The sequence below is a fragment of the Cnephaeus nilssonii genome (assembly GCF_951640355.1).
Source record: "Cnephaeus nilssonii genome assembly, chromosome: 5".
Taxonomy (NCBI): domain Eukaryota; kingdom Metazoa; phylum Chordata; class Mammalia; order Chiroptera; family Vespertilionidae; genus Cnephaeus; species Cnephaeus nilssonii.
Genome location: NC_137076.1, coordinates 30,140,495 through 30,161,604, shown reverse-complemented (window position 1 = coordinate 30,161,604; position 21,110 = coordinate 30,140,495). Strand labels below are relative to the sequence as shown.

The 21,110-nt window shown below is 60.4% G+C and overlaps 1 protein-coding gene across 4 annotated transcripts in view; it reads left to right on the top strand.

Moving 5' to 3' along the window:
• Nucleotides 1-1,558: 1,558 nt before the first annotated feature.
• NFIC (nuclear factor I C) overlaps nt 1,559-21,110 on the top strand; it is a 70,351-nt gene continuing 50,799 nt past the window's right edge. For 3 of the 4 annotated variants that reach the window (XM_079771830.1, XM_079771829.1, XM_079771828.1), the window contains exons 1-2: nt 7,957-8,094; nt 17,523-18,054. In XM_079771830.1, the coding sequence (XP_079627956.1) occupies nt 8,065-8,094; nt 17,523-18,054 (562 nt within the window). In that variant the 5' untranslated portion in view covers nt 7,957-8,064. Of the gene's footprint in view, nt 1,710-7,956; nt 8,095-17,522; nt 18,055-21,110 lie in introns of those variants that run through there. The other variant, XM_079771831.1, reaches the window with a different exon arrangement.

Genomic DNA, 21,110 nt, shown 5'->3' with positions numbered 1-21,110 from the left:
GGCCTCACTTTTCTCTTCTGAAAAATGGGCAGGAGAATGTGCAGAGGAAACAGAAAACCTCCGCATCCCCTGGTGAATGCCCCTCGGTGGTTGAAATTGTTTACAAGGAGCCTGTACTTACTAAGCACCTACTGTGTAGGCAGGGCTGCCGCCGCCACTATTGGTCTGAGATTTCCCAGCCCCCCAGGGGGCCCAGCTTCGCACACAGACCCACAAAATCAACTTCTAGAGCCTCTAGCGTCAGCCATGGCTCCGGAAGGGTAGTCCAGGGTCTGATTTTCTTCTCCTGGGATGCTGCCTGTCCCCATCCTAAATCCTGGCGTCCTCCAAGGGGGAGCTGGGAGCCGTTTCCCCAAAGGGGTCCCTGAATTCCTGGAGGGAACTGGGGTCGCAGGCAGGCGGAAACCCAGACGGAAGTAAGATGTGGGATCTTCTCCACCCCACCAGGCCCGAGAAAATCCCCTCCCATCGTCCCCCAGCTGCGCCAGACGCAGAGCCGGGAGGGGGGAAGGGGGCGGCGCCTACTCTGCGGCTGCCAGAGGAGGGGGGACTGCGGGAGAGCGCTTGGGAGGGGTGGGGGGAGTGGAGCGCTGCGGCACCGCGTCCCAGCCCACGGCAGCCCGAGCAGCAGGGCCGGGGGCGCGGACCCTCCACGGCCCATCCCCTCCCCCACTGCAGGGACTTCATCATTAATCCTGACGGGGAGGGGGGGGCCGATCCTCCTCCACCTATGGAGCGCTCCCCGCCCCCCCCCCCGTCCCGCCTCAAAGCCCCGCGTGACCCCCAGGGGACCCCCGCCCCCAGGTCTGTCGCCCTCGGTGTCCGAGTCTCTGTGTCCCCATCTGTCCCGTCTCCCCGTTGTGCGTGTTTGTGACTGTGTGTATCCGGGACACCTGCACTCTCACGGGCCGGGGAGGCTGGCGCGCTGGCCTAGGACAGGGGTCCTGGGGATCAGCGTGTGGGTCAGTCCCAGGCCTGGAGTGTCTTGCTATGATTGTCAATCTCTGTGTCCGGATGACACCCCAAGGCTGTGAGCATGTGGGTCCCCGTGTGTCTACCTGGGTGGCACTCTCAAGCTGTCAGTGTGAGTCTGTGTTGGTGGCATCCTGCAAGAGGTGTGCATCCTAGACACCCTATCGGCTGTGCGCGTGGGTCCCCGTGTGTCTGGGTGCCACCCGCAGGCTGTCTGTAACGCGCTGCGAGCGCTCAGTGTGCTGGTCTGCGCGCGGCGGTGTGCGTGGCGACAGTCGGAGACGAGGAGGCCCGGGCCGCAAGTGCCCCTGGCCGTCTGCGTGTGTGTGTGTGTGTGCGTGTGTGTGTGTGTGTGTGTGTGTGTGAGCGCGCGCGCCGCGGAGAAGCTGGTTTCGCTCCGTCCGACGCGAGCCCGCCGGGGGCTCCACGACCCGCCGCCGCAGCCGCTCGCCCGGCCTCCCCTGGCGCGGGCCGGCAGGGGATGGAGCTGCCGCAGCCGGGGCCGGGGCGCCCAGCAGCCTGAAGAGCCAGCGACGCGCGGGGCCGGGGGAGGCGGGCCGAGGGGAGGGTCCTGAGAACCCGGGGGGCGGGCACGGCGCGCCCCCTCCCTCGCGCGCTCGCTCCCTCCCCCGCGCGCCCTCCCTCGCCGCCTCCTCCCGCCGCCTCCGGCCCCCCCTCGCCGGGGACCGAGCGCGCTCGCTCCGGCGCCGGCCTCGCCTCCTCGCAGCAGCGCCATGGTACGTCGCCGCCCCCACTTTCGTTTTCGCCCGGGGAGTTTTTGGGGTGGTGCGTGGGCTCCAGGCGAAAGTTGTCAGGTCTGGGGGGGCTGCCCCGAGGAAGGGCTCGATGCAGGGACCCCCACTCCCTCCCGCTACCCAGGACCCCCGCCCGCCGACGCCCCCCCCTCGCGTCTGGGGGCGGAGCTGGCAAGCAGGGCGCAGCGGGGGATCCCGAGTGGGGGGGGGGGGCCCTCGCGGGAGCCGCTGTATTGGCGGGGAGGGCGGGGCTCCCGGGAGAGGGTCCCCCCCCAACCCGGCCGGACCCCCGCCCCCTATCCGGCACGGTGGGAGGCGGGAGGGCGCGGCTTGGGCGCCTGACCCTGTAGCGCGCAGCCCGCGGGGGAGCGGGGCCCGGGAGGGGTCGGGGCCGGGGTTGCGGCAGCCCCCGGGTGCCCCAGCCCGGGCGAGCGCGACGCGCCAGCTAGCGGAAAATGGCCGCTGCGGAGAGGGGCGGAGAGCGCGCCTCGGCCGCCGCCGGGCGCCTTGAACTTGGAGCCGGGCGGGCGGCTGCTCTTAGCGCCACGCAGGGGTAGCCCGGGGGCCTGCCCTCACGCAGCGTGAGCCCCGCCCACAGGCCGACCCCGGCCCGGCCGCCGCGCACGGCGGATCTCAGCCGGGAGGGGTCACCAGGTCTGGGCCGGAGCGCCCCAGGCGGGCGAGCGTCCGTGCCTGCACTTGAGGGTTCCGGTGTCTGGTCCGCGGGTGTCGGTGGCATCCTCACTCGAGGGGTGCGTTTGGGGCTTCAGTGCTCCCAAGCGGATCAGCACGGAATCCGGGGATGCGTTCGCGGGTCTGTGCGGCTAGGTGGTCCCGTCCTTGTCGGTGGGTCCCTGGGTCCCCATGCGTCTTTATGTGTCTGCGCATCCACGTGGCTGGGTGTGTTGTGTTGCGTGTGGTAGAGCGTTGTGCGGCTCTGGACAGTGTGCGTGTCTTTGGGTAACTGGGCGACTTGCCATGTGTCCCCGTGGAACGGTGCTGTGAAGCTGTGTGGCTGCGTCGTGTGCCCCCGGGGGCAGCGATGTCCCTGGGTGACCTTATGGGGTGTCCCCGTGTGTGTGACAGCTAGGGGTTGTCGGTGAGTGGTGAGTGGGAAACGGTGTCGTGTGGCTGCATCCCAGGGGACAGTTGGGTGTCTCTCTGTGCAGGTGATGGGCGCTGAGTGTCTATCTTGGGGATGGGTCTGCCACTCCTCCCTCCTCTCCAGTTCCTTTTTAACTGCCCCAGGGCTGCTGGGGGGTGGGGCGGGTGCTTCCTCTACCTTGCCTCACCCTCACCCCACCCCCTCCAATTCCCCCTGCCTCGCGATCCCCAACTGGCATGGACCTAGATGGTCCGGGTTTGAGGTTCAGGCTGAGGTGGCTCAGGGACACAATCACTCCAGGGGCTGTGCCTACTGGGGAGGGGAGCAGGGTGATGGGGGTCCCCCCTCTCCTGCGGAGGAGGTCCTGAGGAGGGTTGGTTACAGAAGCGCAAGGGCTAGTTCGGGCTCAGGGGTGTGGCCAAGTAGACCCCCTTGACCCCCTCCTGCCTCTCTGCACTTACCAGGGGACCAGGCGGCGGGGGGGGGGGGGGGGTCCAAAGTGTTGTTTTCCACCCTCCAGGGAGATCCCTGCCCAGGGCCTCTATATAACTTTCTAAATAGGAAAGCCCGAAGGTCAGGCCAAATCTCTGCTTTTTACTCTAGACCTGCATCTCCTGTTGGGAAGGCTGTTTGGGCAGGAGGAGGAAAAGGGGTCCCGCGTTGACACAGGGGTACACACACAGCGCTCAGGGTTCCATGCCCCCACCAGCTCCCCCACCCTCAGGCCCTTCCACTCCATCCTCACCCCTCCCTACACTGGCTGCTCGCAGACACAGCCCCCCCCCAGCACACTCCTCTGCAGTCACACTCACCTGGCTGCCCCACGCTGCACTCCCGCCTCCCCACCGTCTCCAGGTGCCCAGGGGACACATTCACTATGCACCTCCACAAGCATACACCCAGGACGCATCCTTCAGAGCGCCTGGTCACAGTCACACCTGTACATAACTCTGTGCACACAACCACACAGGTCCACACTGTCACAGACACAAATACACAAGCGCTCACGGGCACCTGCATTGGTGGGAGAGGGAGGAACCTAGCTGTGGGGACTGCCAGGAGGAAGGAACAGGGATGTGGTGTGCTGTGTGTCATTGTGTGCAGGTGTGTGCGTCCCCATGTACCTGTGTACGAATACTGGATTCTGTTGTAGGTGTGTGTGCTTGTTAGCATGTGTCATTGTGTTTGGGTATGTGTGATTATGGGAGAGTGTTTGTGTGTACATTTGTGTGGGTCTGTATGTGTGTGCATGTAATGTGCGTGTGTCTGTGTCTATGTGGCGCTGTCTTCATGTGAATCTGTGTGTTGTGTCTGTGTGTGACTGTGTGTGTCTGTGTGTATCATGTTGGATCTGTTTATCCGTATAGGAGTCTGTGTGTGTGAAAATCTATGTCTGTGTGAATCTGTGAATGTGTGGTATGCTGTGTGTGTTTGTATGTGTCTCTGTGCGTGTGTATCTGTGACAGTACCAGCCCTCGTGTCACATCCCACCTTGACTTCTCATGACTGAGGACCTGAGTGCTCCCTTCTAGAGCCTCAGTTTCTTATCTGCAAGATGGAAACTCGCACTCCATGGCCAAGGAGGAGTGGCATGGTCAGGACCAAGCACTCACAGGCCTGGCTCCGTGCTGTGTCCTCTGTTCTCGGGGTGTGGGGTGTGGCAGCTGTGGTGTTCCCACTGGGCTCCTCTTCCCCCTGCCTGGGCTACTCTGTGAGCGCCACTCACTTTTCATGAACATCTAAGGAGAGTACAAAAGTAAGAATGGAACCTCCCTCATCACCCCTACCCTGGTCAGACCCCAATCCAGGGATGCCCTGTTGTCATCCAACCTTGTATTAGTAATTGCAGGTGGAACAGATACACATTCTTGTAAAGGACACATGTATATTCTTATAAAGCTTACATTTATATCTTATACCATAAAGGATACATGTATATTCTTTTTAAAAAAAAAATCCTAAATGAGATCTTGACTCTTCTGGCTGAGTCTACAACAAAAGTTCTCTACCAGGGGTAGTTTTGCCCCCGTGGGACAATGGGCAGTGTCTGGGGGCATCTGTGACTGTCACGCTGGGGGTGTTCCTGGCATGTAGTGGGAGAAGGAATCTGGTCCAGACCTCACTTTCCCCAGATGTCTGTCTCCTGGAGATGTCCCCATGTAGGAGCGCCATGTTCTTCCATGGAGCTGCATAGTATTCCAGCCCGGGCCCACTGGCCCCCCACAGATGGACACAGGGTGGCTGGCTCCAAATGGTCCACACTACTGTGCATCGGTATCTGGGACAGTTACCGAGAAGCCAAAAGCAAATTCTAAGGAAAGTCCTATTTTTATTTATTTTTTAACAAAGGAGCTAATTTGTGCTCCAGAATGCCAGGAACTAAATTATGCACCCCCCTCTGGACCCTTCCACAAACAGGTCTGATTCCACCAGTTGCTTTTTAAAGAAACTACTGTGTGCAGGCATTGTTCTAACCTCTGGCCACGCTGTCATTGATTTTCCCACAATCCAGGGGGTAGGAACGATCATTGATCACCCAATTTCACAGCGTGGGGAGCTGAGGCACAGGGGAGGTTAAGTTGCTGGCTGGAATCGTAGATTCAGGCTACAACCTTTCAGCACAACTGGCCTGCTATGGACCTACTATGTGCACTGCAGGGGCCTCTCCTTACCTGAACTGTGCGTGGGAAATTATATATAAAGGGTTAGGCAAAGTAGGTGTACAGTTGTGAGTATGTGAAACAGAGTTCCTTCTTGTATTATTTATTAATTATTGTATTCTAACTGTAAACCTACTTTTGCTAACCCCTGTGTGTGTGTGTGTGTGTGTGTATGGGTTGCTGGTAGTGGACTTACAGAAGGTTCTACCATCCACCACAACTAATAATATTAACACAGTCCTCACACACATTATCTCATTATCTCACGGACTCTGATATCTGCAGTCTTCCAAGATGTGTCCCAATGTTGCCATTTCACACATGTGGAAACTGAGGTTCCCAGAAGGGCAGTCTGTGCTCTCCAAACTTAACCTTGGAAAGGAAGCTCACCTGCTCCATGAGGGCTGCAGGCATGGCGGGGATGGGGCGGTGCTCTGAGGAGAATGCTCGGAAATCCATTTTAACTTTTAAACGTCTGTGAATTGGGGGGGGGGGTTGCCATCTACGCGTTCCTGGCATTTTTAAAATAAAATATTGCTTTATTTTATGTTTGTATTTGGGTTCCTAGGCACCTGCCTCCCCCATTCATCCTGGAGTTTGAAATGCCCACCACCGCTGCACAATGGGGGGTTTAAAAAAACATTTGTGAAGTGCTCATGATGTGCTAAGCGCTGTTTGAATAACTGTCAGCCCCATGCTGCGAGAAGCACAGTGACCTGGGAATGTGTGCTGCGGATGAATCCTGCTCCCTCCTTAGTCTGGCACTGGGGCCAGGGACAAGTGGCCTGCATTCCGTGGGCCTCAGTTTCCTTCCCAGTAATACAGGGAAATATCAGGGTTGTTGGCCTGGGCGTGGGGCAGGTGCCCCACGTTGGTAACAGGATGCCATTGGCCTCAGGATGTTCCGAGAGACTAGTCAAAAGAGCCAAGCTTTCTAACAATGTCTTGGTGCACTTCAAAAAATATTTTTATTGATTTTAGAGAGGGGGGGGGGAGAGAAAAACATCAACGAAGAGAGAGAATCATTGATCGGCTGCCTCCTGCACTCCCCACAGTGGGACCGAACCAGCGTAACCCTGGCATTTGCCCTGATGGGGACCTCAAGGTTTCTAGGTCGGTGCTCAACCACTGAGCCAGGCAGGCGGGTCTCTCACTGCACTTTTGATAGGAAGTCGAGTTTCTGCTAAATAACATTATTCTTATGCCAACTGACCCCTTAAGGTGAGCACTGCTAGGCCACTTCACAGCGCAGGACACCAGCGGATGGAAGCCAGACAGTGTCCCCCTCGTCCTCCAGGTGGGAAGAGTTTAGGCAGCCTCTGAGCCAGGCTGGGAGGATTCGGGGGTGAACCTGGAAGGTTGAGTTGAGCCCAGGGGTTGAGGTCAAGGTCATCAGACTCTCTGAGGACCCAGACTGGGGGAGGGCAGGTCTGTGCTTAGTTATTCTAGAGGGGGAACATTGGAGCTTGAAGACTGTGGGCCACTGCGCCAGATGGCCCTGCTCTAAACCCCTGTGCCTCAGTTTCCAGATGTGTGAAGTAGGCACATGGCTAGCTAGGGTCCGTGGGAATCAGTGGACACCCGGGAAGAGGCTCCAAGGTTCATCTGAGGTTCTGTCTGGACATCTTCCTCCTGGGGAGCTGAGGAGACGTGAAGGGGGAACCAGAGCCACCCCCTCCACAGCCCCCCTTCGGTGCTGGCTGAGGAGGAAAGAGCAGATGCCTGCAGTCCTGGTTAGCTGGGGGCCCTCTAGCCCATGAGGGCGCTGTTGTAGCCAAGCCCGTTGCCCGGGCACTGCAGCCCCTGTCTGGCTCTCGGGGGACCAGGGGGAGGGGGTGCAGGGACCCCTTCTCCGGCCACGCACCTCGGGGACGTACATCTTTAAGGGGAAAGCCTCGCACTGCGCGGCCTCTGCACACGTCACTGCTTCATTCTCCACCTCCCCCCCCCCCCCACCCCCTTGGCTCCTTTCTCCAACTTCCCGGCCAGCTCCGGGCGGGTTGGGGGTGGGGGGGGCTGTCTTAAAAATCTACCTCCGGCCCCCAAATGTCCAGCAACAGCCCAGCGCCCCCTCCCCACTGGCCTTGGGCGGGCGGTCCCGGGAGGCCCTCTGCGGTCTTACTGCGTTCGGCCGCGGGTCCCCATCCGGTGCTCGGAGCCCAGCGGCTAGAAATTCGTAGCAATAATGGGGTTCATGAGGCAGGAGGGGAGCGCCTCGCCTTCCTCGTTCGCGCTCTTTTTTTCCCTCGTTTCTTTGAAAGTTGGATGTTGAGAAGTGGGAGGTTCGGGTGGGAGGGGAGAGATCGCCAGAGGGAGGAGAGACAGAGACCCAGAGACGGAGGAGGGGAGAGGGAGAGAGAAGGTGGGGGGCAGGAAAAGAAGAGAGAGGGAGAGAGAGACGCAGGAGAGAGGGAGGGAGAGAGCGGGAGGGAGGAGGGAGGGAGACCGAGGGAGGAGGCGGCGAGGAGCGCGCGCCGGCCGCGGCCGCGGGGGGGTGGGGGGGCTGGAAAAATGACTCAGTAAGTTCAGCGCGCCCGCTCCGGCCGGCCCTGCGCCTCCCGCCGCGCCCGGGATGTATTCGTCCCCGCTCTGCCTGACCCAGGTACGCCCCCCGCCCGCGCCGCCCGCGCCCCGGCCCCGGCCCCGCGTCCCCCGCATCCAGGCCTGGGAGTTTGGAAGCCCGAGGAGGCGGGACGAAAAAGGCACGCGTCCCTCCGGCCGCCCGGACCGGATGCCCCGACCTAGGATCAGGGACCGGTGGGGGATGGGCTGGGCTGAGGACCCCCCCCCCCCTTCCTACACCCGGAGCACTCACCGCGGACTCCAGCCCCGCCGCTCCCCCCCCACCCCCGGATTCTTCCCCCCTCCCGGACGTGGGGCTCGGGCTGCAGGTTCGCCCACCGCTATGCAGGACGAACTCCCCCACCCACTCGGGAAGGTCTGGGGGGCGCCCCCAAAGACCGGGGTCTGTGTGAACCCCGTGCCTGGGCCGGGGCCTGCCTCCGAGGGCCATGGAGGGGCTGGCCCCGGCCTCCCCAGCACTCTGGCTGTGTTCCCCGGATCCTCTCCGCACCAAGGTTGCGCCCCGGCACTCCAGCCCGGGCTGCCTTTTCCCCCATTATTGGCCCACGTGTGCGTGGAGGGGGAGGGGGTGCACGAACTTGGAGGCACCCGCGGTGGGAGGAGGGGTGCTCGACGTCCTGGCTAAATCTCCCGCTCCCCCCACCCCCACCCTCTCCGCGCTCCCACCACCGTCCCGACGTTTTCGCCGCATCGATTTGGGGATTATTGAGCCGCTGCCGCCGCCGCCGCCGGGAGGAGCCGGGAGGAGCCGGGAGGCCGGTGCTCCGGGGTCTGGCGGGCACTGCGGCGCTGCTCCCGCCCTCAGCGGCCGGCACCTGCCCCTGCCCCCTCCCGCAGCCTCTCACCCCTGGCCCCGCTCCCAGGCAGCCCAGTGGGCCCTGGTGCAGTGACGGGTGGGGGAGCTGCCCTCCCCCAGGCCGCACCCGGGGACGTCCCAGCTCCCTCACGGACAACACCCCCCTGGGTCTGCCTTCCAGCTTTACTCCCCATCCCTTGTCTTTGGGCGTCTGTGGACCAGTGGGAGTCTGGCCTCAGTTTCCCCTGAGGTGACATGGGGCTAGGGCAGGTTCTGGAGAGAGGGGCAGCATGGCCTGCAAGCCGTGGGGTGCAGTCCTGGATAGCCTAGGAGCACCGTGTGGGCACACGCGGATGCCCAGCTTGAGCCCCAGGGACTGTCAGTCTCTGCCAGGGGTCCCTCCACTCATGATCCTGGGGTCCCCCTCATTCTGGAAGGGTCTTTGTCACTGGCCCCCTCCAGCACCCGCTGAGGAGTTCCTGCCTCCAGGCAGACAGTGCGGCTGGAGCTGAAGGGGTCTCAGGCTTGTCCTACTCGGGATCTCCTGGGTGACCTTGGGCAAGTCCCTGCCCCTCTCCAGCCCCCCCTTCCCCCCTCTGGGCAACTTTTGGGGGAGGGTCCCTCAAAGTAGTCAACGCTGGCCCACCTCAGTCTCCCAGTCATCCTGAAGTTCCCCAATAACAATTAGGGTTCCAGTCCAGCTGCTCCGTGACCTTGGGCCTTAGGGGTGGGTGGCTCTGGGTGCCCCTGCCCCCTCTGCTCTTCCTGCGCGCTCCCTAGAGCCACAGGGGGGGCAGGCCGAGGAAGCTATTCCAGGCGAGGAGGTTGGAAGGCCGCCTGTTGTCACTGCGCCCTGGAATTCCCCCATCAGGACGCCTCGGGAGACGGGCCTCCATCCACGTTGCAGAGAGGGGGTGGCGGGAGAACCAGGGCCCTGGCATCACCCGTGAACTTGGGCACTCACTGGGCCTGGCTTTCCCCAGGAGCAGGGCAAGGACCAGCCAGGCGGCGCTCATGTGGAAACATGAAATCACAAAAATCAGAGGTTGCTGGGTGCAAGGGACAGGAGACAAGGAGACTGAGACAGGCGGGCAGAACCCAGAGCGCTCCTGCTGGGGTGGGGAGGGAGCGGCCCAAACGCAGGGCTCCGCCCTCTGTTTATTCTCCCAAGTGCCCTCCCTCACCCTGGAGAGGAGCCCCCTCCTCTCAGGTACCCCTCCCCCCGCAGCCTCAGTTTAATCCCTGCAGCTCCTCGAAGGCCCAGGTTGGGGACCTGGTTGGACGCTGACTGCTCCTACAGGACCCCACCCCTGGCTGCCTGGCTCAGTCTCCCTAGCCTGCCCCCACCCCATTTCTCTCTGTCTTTATCTCTGCCTGTCCCTATCTCTCCATCTCTGTCTCTCCCGGTCTTTCTCTGCCTCTCTCTCTCCTTGTCATTCCATCTGTCTCTCTGTCTCTTCCTGCCTGTTGTCTCTCTCCAGGTCTGTTTCTCACCATCTCTTTCCCCTCTTAGCCTGTGTCTCTCTCCTTACCCCATCTGCCTCTCCCTGTGTCTGTCTCCATGCCCCCCCCCCCCCCCCCCCCCGCTTGACGACTCATTTTACAACCTGAGTCCAGCCTAAAATAGCTCCCTTTTAGCTGATCCCACCTGGGTCCTCCTAGGAGCTGAGACTGGCTGGGGGGTGGGGGGCAGCTCTGGTGCCAGCCGCCCTGTGCCCCCTGCCTGCCCACCTAGGGGGGATGGTGGCCCTGAAGGATTCTGGGAGCCCTGTCCTTGTTTCATTGGTGGTGACTCAAGCACTTTTTCACTTTTACTCTTAAGAGGAACTGTGTGGAGCAGCCGTTACTTCCATAAATCCTGCCAGCGGGAAGGCCGGCCTCCCTGCGCTTGCCCCACTCTGGGCCTCCCCCCTGCCTCCCCCCTGCCTGCTGCCACCGCCACGTTAGTTATTCCGGGTTTGGGGCCAAATCTCTCTTGGCTGCAGTGCCCAGGATTCCCGGGGCCACAGCCAGTGCAGCTGCCAGCCCCCCCCCTCCCCACTCATTCATTCTTTCCTTCATTCCTTCACCCGGGTCCTCCTCAGGGAGGCATTCTTTTTAAAAATATATATTTTTTTATTGATTTCAGAGTGGAATGGAGAGGGAGAGAGAGGTAAAAACATCAACGATGAGAGAGAATCATTGATCCGCTGCTGCCTGCACGCCCCCTACTGGGGATCGAGCCTGCAACCTGGGCATGTGCCCTGATGGAGTCGAACCCAGGACCCTTCAGTCCGCAGGCCAATGCTCTATCCACGGAGCCAAACCAGCACTCTTTTTACTGCCATTTCCCCAGCAGGGAGACTGAGGCTGGGCGAGGGCACCCGACTTTGTTTGATTTAATAGATGTTCATGAAGCATCTCTCATGGGGGTGGGGAGAGGCAGAAGGCAGTGAGGTCTAGGCCTGGTAGGGGCTCTGCCAGGGTCAGGCTTCCCCAGCACCTCTGGGCTGGGAAAGGGGCCAAGACCAGAGAGGGTCAGGGCCTGCCCAGGGCGGCACAGCATGGCTGGTGAGGCTCGGGGGTGGGGCACACCTGGTTGGCTGGCCACACCTGGGCAGGTGGGCACTCCCTGTGTGCCCTCCACTCAGGGCCTGATGGCCTCTGATTCGGTCCTGTAAAAGGCACAGCCTCACTCCATTCTCTGTCTCCGTCTCCGTGTCTGTATCTCTCACCCCTCCCTTCTCTGCGGTGGAGGTGCCTCAGCATCAGGGCCCAGCGCCTGGTAAATCTGCTGGGATTCTGGCCTAGTCAGCATTCTCCCTCTCCCTCTCCCTCTCCCTCTCCCTCCCTGCCTCCCTCCCTCCTTCTGTCTCTCTCCCTCTGTCTCCCTCTCCCTCCGTCTCTTCTCTCTTCCTGCCCCAGCCTCCCTCCCTCCCTGTCTCCTGACAAATGGATGGGAAATGCTGAGTCCTGGGGCCTCCTGCTCCATGCAGCTCCTGCCCGTGTCCATCCATGTACCTGGGTGCATGTTGACCTGTGGTCAGTAGTGCAGGGCGCCCCCACATTCCCATGCACACTCACTGACACCACGCCTGTGAGGACAGAGCCCCACCCCACTGCAGATGTGCTCTAAGGTAGGGGGGTGGTAGCAAAAACGTAGGGTGGTCCCAGATCGTCATGCAAATCTTGCTCAGGAGGCTCCTAATGGAGTTTTCTTTCCGGCTGTGTGACGGGGCGGGTAACCTAGACCTCCCGTGCCCCTGCGTCCTCCCGGTGCAATGAAGTGACTGGTAACCTTCAACTCCACAGGCTGCCCGAGGACTCAGGGAAGCAGGACACCTCTGAGGTGCTGCACAGGGCTGGCACACAGTCAGTACTCACAAATGAGTGTTGCGTGAATGGGTGGGTGGTTCTGCCAGTTGAAAGAAGGCATGATTATAGGGAACATAATCATGCCTTCCTTCGATCGATTCTTTACCCTTCACACAGTGCCTGGTATACAGTAGGCACCAAATAACTTGGGTAGTAGTGACCCCACGAAAACTAGAGCTTTGACCCACGAGGGTTTTTCTGTTGAACTTTCCTCTCAGCCCAGCCCTGGACAGGGTCTTCCCAAGTCTGGCCAGGCCAAGTGGGTACCAGCAGCCTTTGTTATTGGGGTGTGTGAATGGGGCCAACAGGCAGAGGATGAGATTGTGGATTCTAGGGGCGGTGGGGGGGGAGCGGGGGGAGACAGGAAACAAGGTGACAGGCTGCCTCTTTGGCTGGAGTGGGCCTCCCCAAGGAGGAGGTGGCCCAGGATGGAGCGGGGGACGGGAGTCACGCAGAATTCAGAGAGCGCTTACGGAGTGCAGAGTGGGGTCAGACCACGCGCTCCAGGGGCCCGGCCGTGGGGTGGAGGAGGCAGGAGGTCCGCAGTCACAGGGACGCTGGTGGCGGCCCCAGCTCTGCTCCTTCCTGGCTGTGTGACTTTGGGCCTCTGGCCTCAGTGCTCTGTGCCTCAGTCTCTCCCTCCAGACAGTGGGCACAATCAACGCTCAGCCTCCACGAGGCACAGCCTGGCTCCTCGCCTCTCCCTGGAACGCCATGGCCCTCTGGCTCAGCCCCCATCCTCTCCCTGGGACACCAGGGAGGGAAGTCGGACACCCAGGGCTCACACTCACTGTCAGTGGGTAGGGGGTTTTCACTCTGGTTTGTTTGCCAGAATTCCTCTCCTTGGCCTGGCCCATCAGGTCCCGCACAACCAGCCTGGGTCCCCTCCCTGCCCTCAGCGCCTCTCCTCTCGCTCTTGTTCGCTCGGCCATGGCCCCCCTGACTCCTCACTGTTCCCGTCGGGCGTGAGGCACGGTCCTGCCTCCACACCTTTGCCTGAGCTGGTGCTGTCTTCTCCCCCTGGAAGCTCCTGCTCTGGGGTGTCACCTTCCAGGTCTTCCTTCAAGGGTCCTGTCCTGTGAGAAACCCCTCCGGACCTCCCCCAGCGAAAACACAACCCCCGAGGGATTCCCTGGCCCCCTCACACTCCCTTACATTTCTTCAAACCACTTAGTGCAACCTGACGTTCTATCGCTTCCTTGCTGGCTTGTTTAATGTCCATCCCTGCCACAGATCAGGATCTGCGTGAGGGCCGAGCCCAGGTGACTGCTGGGCCCCCAGCACCCCGCACACAGTAGGCACTCAGTGAATGTTTGTTGAACAGCTGAATGACTCTCCCTCCTTAGATAAGCGCTATACATATGCTCTGAGCTCGGGGGGAGGAGTGAGCCTAGGTTAGGAACCCTAACTCTGGCGCCAGATGGGCCTGCGTTCACATATGAGCTCTGCTGTTTGCCATTTCACCTGGCCTTTCCTGGAGAAGGGCGCATTGGGACCGGGGCTTTCAGGGATACATAGGAGTTTGGGGTAAGCACATAGGATGTGGGTGAGATAGAATCTCAGTGGTGTTTGTTGAGTTGCTGAGTGAACGAAGGAGAGAGAATCCTTCCAGAAATGCTTTTGGAGTGGGAATTGGAGTTCCACGTGCTGCTTTGTTGCCCTGGACTGTCAGGGTGGGAGGGATACAGCGGGGGGGTGGGGGGGGCAGGGAGGGGCACAGCCCAGCGCACAGTTGTCCAATCCATAGGCCCAGCAAGGGCTCGGACCCGGTGTCTACCTCCAAGCTGCTGCTGCCCTCATTGGGAGGGCCAGTGGGCCAAGTGGGGTTTCTGGGAAAGGCCTAGTCTTGCTCCACCTCCCTCCACGCTCTGGTTACCAGGGCAATAGACAAGCTCCCCAACCCCCAACAGGCCGCAATATCCCTTCTGCCCATTGTACAAAGTGAGCCTGAAGCCCAAGGCCGAAGGTGAAAATGGAGGCTAATGTCACCCACAGGCCTGCCTGGCCGTGAGTGCCTCAGCCCCAGGGCTTAGGGTTGGAGGAGGAGCAAGAGCTGGACTCAGACTCCACAGCTTGTGTGGCCCAAGCGAGGTCTGAGGGAACCCTGAGGAGAGCTGCCTGAAGGAAGGAATACTGGAAATAGGGCTTTGCGGGATATGTAGGAGTTTGGGAGGATTCTCAGCATCTAGCCTGCCTTGGCCGTCTCCTGTGCCCTGGCGGCCAGCGGGGGCCTTGGGAGGTGCCTGCGGAAGCAGCCTGGGTTGTTGCAGGTCTTGTGGGACAAAGAGAGTGACAGGCCTGCCTCTCATCCAGTCTGACCTCCCTGGGAGGACAAGGGAGGATGGGGCAGCAGGTCCATGACCCAGTTACGGACTGTTTGTCTTCCTCCGTCCAGGACCAGCTAGGGTCACTGGTGACGTGGGCTCCCACCCCTGCTCTCCTCCCCGGCACCTTTCCCCAGAGAGGGTGTAGCGATCAGAGAGGGGGGAGAGGGAGAGGAGGGCTCAGAGAGGGAAGAAGCTGGAAAAAGGGTGGGGGCTCAGAGGAGGGGAGCCAAGACGTAGAAAAGGAATTGAGGGAGAGGGGTTCGGAAGTGGGGAGGTGCCCAGAGAGAATGGCGGTCAGGAGAGGAGGAGTCTGGGGCCTGGAGCCTGCCCCTGCGGGCTGACACCCAGCCGCCTCCTCCCAGCTCCCTCTTATCAGGGCCACAGTCATCACCAGAACTTGGGTGGCAGCCACAGCCCAACGTCCACACCGTTGCCCTGGCCTCCCCTCCACAGGACAGTGACCTGTGCCTCTATTGATTCCCCGTCCCCGGTTCCCCAGCCAGGTGGCCTGGGCTCTGGTCCCTGCTCTGCGGACTGGCTGTGTGACCCTGGGCAAGTGGCTCCCCATCTCTGGGTCTGGCACGTCAAGGGGCATCCAGGCACAAGACGGGCAACTCGGGTTGGGACGGACGGACGGGCAGGGGATGGGCCCCTCAGTCCTCCCTCTGCCTCAGCAGGTCAGCGGGCGGGGGCAGCACAGAGGGCCCCAGTCCAGTCCCTGCCACAGTTGTTCCAGTGACTCATGCTTCAGGGCACTTTGGAGTGGGGAACTGGGCACACAAGCTGAGCCCCTCACAAGCCACCCTGGCCAGGGCAGGAGGCTATTTTCAGAGCCTCGGTAATAGGTGAAATCTGAGGTCCTCCCCTTCCCCCAGCACCCCGTGGCCAGAGATGGCTCCAAGGGAGATGAAGCACAGAGCAGGGCGGGGGTGCCGGCCAGGGGGTACCCTGAGCATCCCGGTCTGGAGGTGGGACTGAGCCCCGCCACACCCACCTAGAAAGCAAACCAGGGTCCCAGAGCAGCTGTTTCTCTCTCGGAGACCCCAGCCTGGCAGAGAGCAGGCTGTTTTGAGAAAGGGGCCTGATGGCCTTCTTGGGGGTGGGAGTCCTGGGTTCTTACTCTCACACAGGCTCTGAGAGCGGGACCTCCGCCAGGTCTCCACCCCTCTCTGAGCCTCAGTTTCCCCATCACACAATGTATAGTAAAGCTGTGGGCCTTTTCCTGCCCCTTAGAAGATTGTAAGCAACCAAAACATTGTAACAATGTCAATAATAATAGTAATAGCTAATGCAGCCTTTTGAGAGCTGGGCAGATAATGGGGTCATAAGCCAGGAAGAGATACCACCCCATTCAAGAAGCCTAGCACAGTCCCGGCATGAATAGGACTGATGTTTCTCTTCTGTCTTCCTTCTCCTTGAATGTCTCACTCCCTGAGACTGAGAAACCAGGTCCCGGATGTTCTGCAGCCTGTTTCCCTTGCTAGAAAATGGAGAGAATGACACAGTCCTCATATCCCCTTAGAAAGGGATGGGGCTTCCCATGTGGCTCTCCGAGGGACCCTACTGGGGTTGCTGCTTCTGTGGAGCAAGTCAGATGGGTGTGGGGTCTGGTCCCAGCCCCTCATGACTGGGTCCCCTCTTGGAGTCTCTGTTTCCTCGTTGTGGGCCCAGCAACACTAATTAGGCACAATGGGAGGGAGGTGTTGAAGTCATAGCTCTGGCCAGGTCTCAGCCTTCCCAGACTCAGTTTTTCCATCTGTGGAATGGGTCTGTGGGGAACTGACCCCCAGGGGCCCCTCTCTCTAGCTCTGAACCTCCATGGCTGAGCTCCCCTGTCTAGTGTATTCTGACCTGTGTCTCCGGCCTCAGCCTTCCTGGCCCCTTCAATGGGCCTGAGCCCCCACCACCAGCCCCTGACATCCAGGGGTCCTAGTCGTGGCCTGTGGGCCTCAGCCAGTCCCGTCTGTACATGTTTCTTTAGAAACAGCCCCTTGCCCTCATTTTCTCCATCAGTGCCAAGGGCCAGTAGAGGCAGCCCTGGACCCCCATCTGGTGTCAGCTTCCTCTGCTGAGCAGTGGGTCTGAGAAAGGAGCCCCAAGCACTATTCTCCAAGCCTGGTTTTCCCCTCAATCATTGAGGACCCACTGTGTGCTCAGCCCTGCTCTCAACAGTAGAGCTCACACTACAGCCTAGGGCCGGATGCCAGCCACCTGTTTTTGTCAATAAAGTTTTATTGGAATACTGCTCTGCCCGTCATTTACATCTTACCTATGTTGCACTTACAGTGTAGAGTGGAATACTGGCAACTAAAATATTCACTGTCTGTTCTTATGGTACTTTCAAACCCCAGTTCTAGAAGGCAGAGAATGGATCCATGGCATCCTCACTCTCCCGACCTCAGTTTTCCCATCTGTACAATGGGTCCCCATCAGTCTCCACTTGGAACCCTCAGCTTGTCCTGTTTTGGGGTTCAAGACAGTTTTTCATGAATGCCTTTCTTTTTTTAATTATATTTTCATTGATCTCGGAGAGGGAGAGAGAAATACAAACATCAGTAATGAGAGAGAATCATTGATTGGCCGCCTCCTGTACACCCCACACTGGGGATGGAGCCCACAACCCAGGCATGTGCCCTGACCAGGAATCCAACCGTGGCCTCCGGGTTCATAGGTCGATGCTCAACCACTGAGCCATGCTGGCCGGGCCATGAATGTCTTTCTTGGCCTGGGCTTCCCATCTCATCCCAGCCTCAGTTTCCCCATATGGGCAATGAGTTCTCACCTGTCCCCCAGGAACTTCTGCCGGGTCCTTCCGCTTTCCCCAGGAGGTGGAGGGTCTGCAGTGGTCCCTGCCTCTCCCTCCTCCGCCTACTGCGTTTGCTTGGGGGTTCCCGAGCCTCAGTGTTCCGGTCCGGGCCGTGGGTCCTGGGTGTCCAGCGCCTCCTGACTTCCCGCCTTTCCCGCCTGCAGGATGAGTTCCACCCGTTCATCGAGGCGCTGCTGCCTCACGTGCGCGCCTTCGCCTACACCTGGTTCAACCTGCAGGCGCGGAAGCGCAAGTACTTCAAGAAGCACGAGAAGCGGATGTCCAAGGACGAGGAGCGAGCGGTGAAGGACGAGCTGCTGGGCGAGAAGGCCGAGGTGAAGCAGAAGTGGGCGTCGCGGCTGCTGGCCAAGCTGCGCAAGGACATCCGGCCCGAGTGCCGCGAGGACTTCGTGTTGGCCATCACCGGCAAGAAGGCGCCGGGCTGCGTGCTCTCCAACCCCGACCAGAAGGGCAAGATGCGCCGCATCGACTGCCTGCGCCAGGCCGACAAGGTGTGGCGGCTGGACCTGGTCATGGTCATCCTCTTCAAGGGCATCCCCCTGGAGAGCACCGACGGCGAGCGCCTGGTGAAGGCGGCGCAGTGCGGCCACCCGGTGCTCTGCGTGCAGCCGCACCACATCGGAGTGGCCGTCAAGGAGCTTGACCTCTACCTGGCCTACTTCGTGCGCGAGAGAGGTGAGCCGGAGGACATGGGGTGCACGGTGTGCATGGGAGAAGGTGGGCTCAGGCAAGGCCAGGGGAGGAGGCGAGCTACACGCGGTTGGGACGGGGAGGCTGGCCTTGGCAAGGTCAGAGGGAGAGGCTGCGGTGTGCCGTAAGGGTGAGGTGGGCGCAATGGGAGTCTAAGGGGAGAGGTGGGCCTGCGGTGGGCTTCGAGGGGACAGGCTCGCACGATGTGAAGGTCTAAGGGAGGGAGATAGGATTCGAGGAGAGTGTGAGCGGGAAAGCAGGTGCACCCTGAGAATCTGAAGGTAGAGGCCTTGATGTCTGGGGGGGCTGGCGTGCCCTTGGCGTCTCAGGAGATGAGACTCTGTCCCAGGTCTGATGGGCAAAACATGGCCTGTTGGGAACAGGACTGAGGACAGAAGAGTGACTGATGGGAGACCGTTGGTGGATGAACCGTCTGGTCCCTCCGGGGAAAGCCGGGACAGTGCTGGGGTTGCACGCTGCGAACACTGGTTGATGGGCTCTCAGACCTCCAGCGGAGGCCCAACAGGGCACACATTTGTGCTGTGAGTGGGAGGCTTGGGTGCTGTGTGACTTTGGCTAGGTCACCACCCTCTCTGGTCCCCAGTGCCCCCAGCTCTGGCCCTTTCAGCTGGGTGTTTGCTGGTTCTGTGGTCAAATGCCTGAGGTTGAGCCCAGCCGGGATTTGGAGCGTGAAGACAGTCCATGGCAGCTTCCGGGAAGAGGAAGTGGCTGAGCTGAGCTCTGCAGGATGGCTGGGCAGTGGCGGGCGTGAAGGGATCCCGTGGTCAGCAGCCTGGGCAGAGATGTGGAGGCCAGATACTGGTCCAGCCTCTGGAGGTCACAGGTGCCGGTGGCCAAAGCCAGGGCCGCTGCTTCCTGTCTGTGTGTCTGTGATGAGGCTGGAGCCCAACGGCCCCGGTGTGACTTTGGGTATCTCACAGTTCTGTGCCTCAGTTTCCCGCCTCTGTTCAATGGGATAGCGTCCATGCCGACTCCTATCATTGGTAGAAGGACCAGATGAGTCTGTGGAGCTCCAGGTCTCCAGGGTGTGTAGGAGGGAGAGCCAGACAGAATTTCCCGGTTTTGACCTTGATTCCTTGACCTTGACCCCATCTGCCCCTTGCCCTACCCGCACCAATTAGTGACAAGCCCACTGGGGCAGCCGTGAATCGGTGTTGGCGGGTGTGGAGGCAGAGAAGTGGAGGAGGTGACTGTCTCAGGCAGGGGGCAGGGGGCAGGGACTGCCCTGGCTCATTACCATGCAGGTCCAGGTCTCCCCCTCCACATTCATCCTCGCCGCCCAGCCCCACCCCCACCTCCTCTGAGCTGAGCTGATAAAATTTTGAAGCAGAGTTTTCTGCCAGCGTCAGCACAATCTCCAGGCGCCTCCCCTCCCCCACAGACCCCCTCCCCCCTCGGCTCAGCAGGCAAGCTAGGCCTCCAGGCCTCCCCAGACACCTTCAAGCCCCACTTCTAGCCTTTGTTGGCCAATCTGGTCAACCTCCTTGAATGAGGGCCAGGAAAGGTCAAGGCTACCAACCTCCCCTGCTTCCAGCCGACTCCATTATCCCAGGGGAATCCCTGCTCGCACTGGACCCAGCTGACCCAGCCCCAGCTGGCTGGAGTGGGGGTGGTGTATGAGAACTGGGCTTGGATTCCAGCCCTAACTCAGCTGCCTGCTGCTGGGTGATCCGGGACAAGTCACTTAACTTCTCTGGGCCCCGTTTTCTTGTCTATAAAACGGGAAGCTCAGAAATAACTGCCTGTAGGAACATTGGGTGCTCGTAGTTGTGGAAGACAAGTACCAGGCACAGAGCTAGGGCTCCTGGGATGGGGATTGTACGTCCTCATTACGATGACCATTTCCCACCTCCAGGCCTTTGCCCCTGCCGTTCCCTCTGCCTGGAATGCCTTTCCCATATGGAGAACTCCTACTTACGCTTCAAAACGCCAACTCCTAGCGCCGCTTTCTCTGTTAGGCATTGTTTGTTGACAGCTTAGCAATTCTCTTCCACTTTTACAGCAGCCCCATGAGTAGAAAGCATTGCGGTACCTATTTCACAGAAAAGGAAACAAAAGCTCAAAGGAGGGGCTGCCCAAGGTCACGCAGCCAAGAAAGGGGAGAAGTGGGATTTGGATGGAGGCAGCTTCTGAGCTGACACACCCCCCTCCAGCCTGCCACACTCAATGGCAGAAAGGGATGAAGGGAAATTGTGGTTTGCAATATGGGCAGCCAGTCATCACGGCTTGGCCACCCCCAGGCTGGGTCTGTGTTCCAGGCTTCCAGCAGCCAAGGCCTCATCCAGGGTCCCTGGGCCAAGGCTGCCCCAGGACCCCCTGCTGAGCCCCAGCTCCCTGCCATTTTCCCTGGGACCCTTGTCCTTGTCCTGGGCCAGAGTTAAGTCTGTTCTCGGCCAGGCAGTTGTCAGTCTAATGGCAGAGAGAACTGGCTCCCACCTCCCTGCTCCCACCCTGTGGGTTCCAGGGCTGGAGGGCCCCCAGCATAGGCCAGAGCAGTGTCTGCTTTCCTCAGCCTGACTGGAGGCGTGGGATTGATGAGGGGGTACGGACGGGCCTCATTGGCCTCTGGAGGGGTTCAGGGTGGATGATGAGGAGATCACCTGTTGTACAGCTGAATGGAGGTACCACCTCCAACATCAGGAGTGGGGCCTCAGAACCAAGACAGACAGACAGACACACACACACACACACACACACACACACACACACACACACAGATGCAGACAGAAACACGAAAGACAGATGGACCCAAAGACATGGAGAGACACAGAGACTCGGAGGCACCACACGTGCCTGCCCTCTCAGCCCTTCCCTGTCCTTGGACAAGGCCCGCCTGCCCCCCGCCCCCCAGCCCCCAGCCTCTCCACCTCTCCCAAAGGGTGTCAGGTGGACTTGTGGGGCCACACCCCAAAGGGGAATCCAAGGCCTCCACCCTGGGTTTATTTTGGGGGGTGTAGGGGTGGAGACCAGCTATGAGAAGGTTCCTTTAGTACCGGACTGTGAGAGCCTAAGGGCACCTC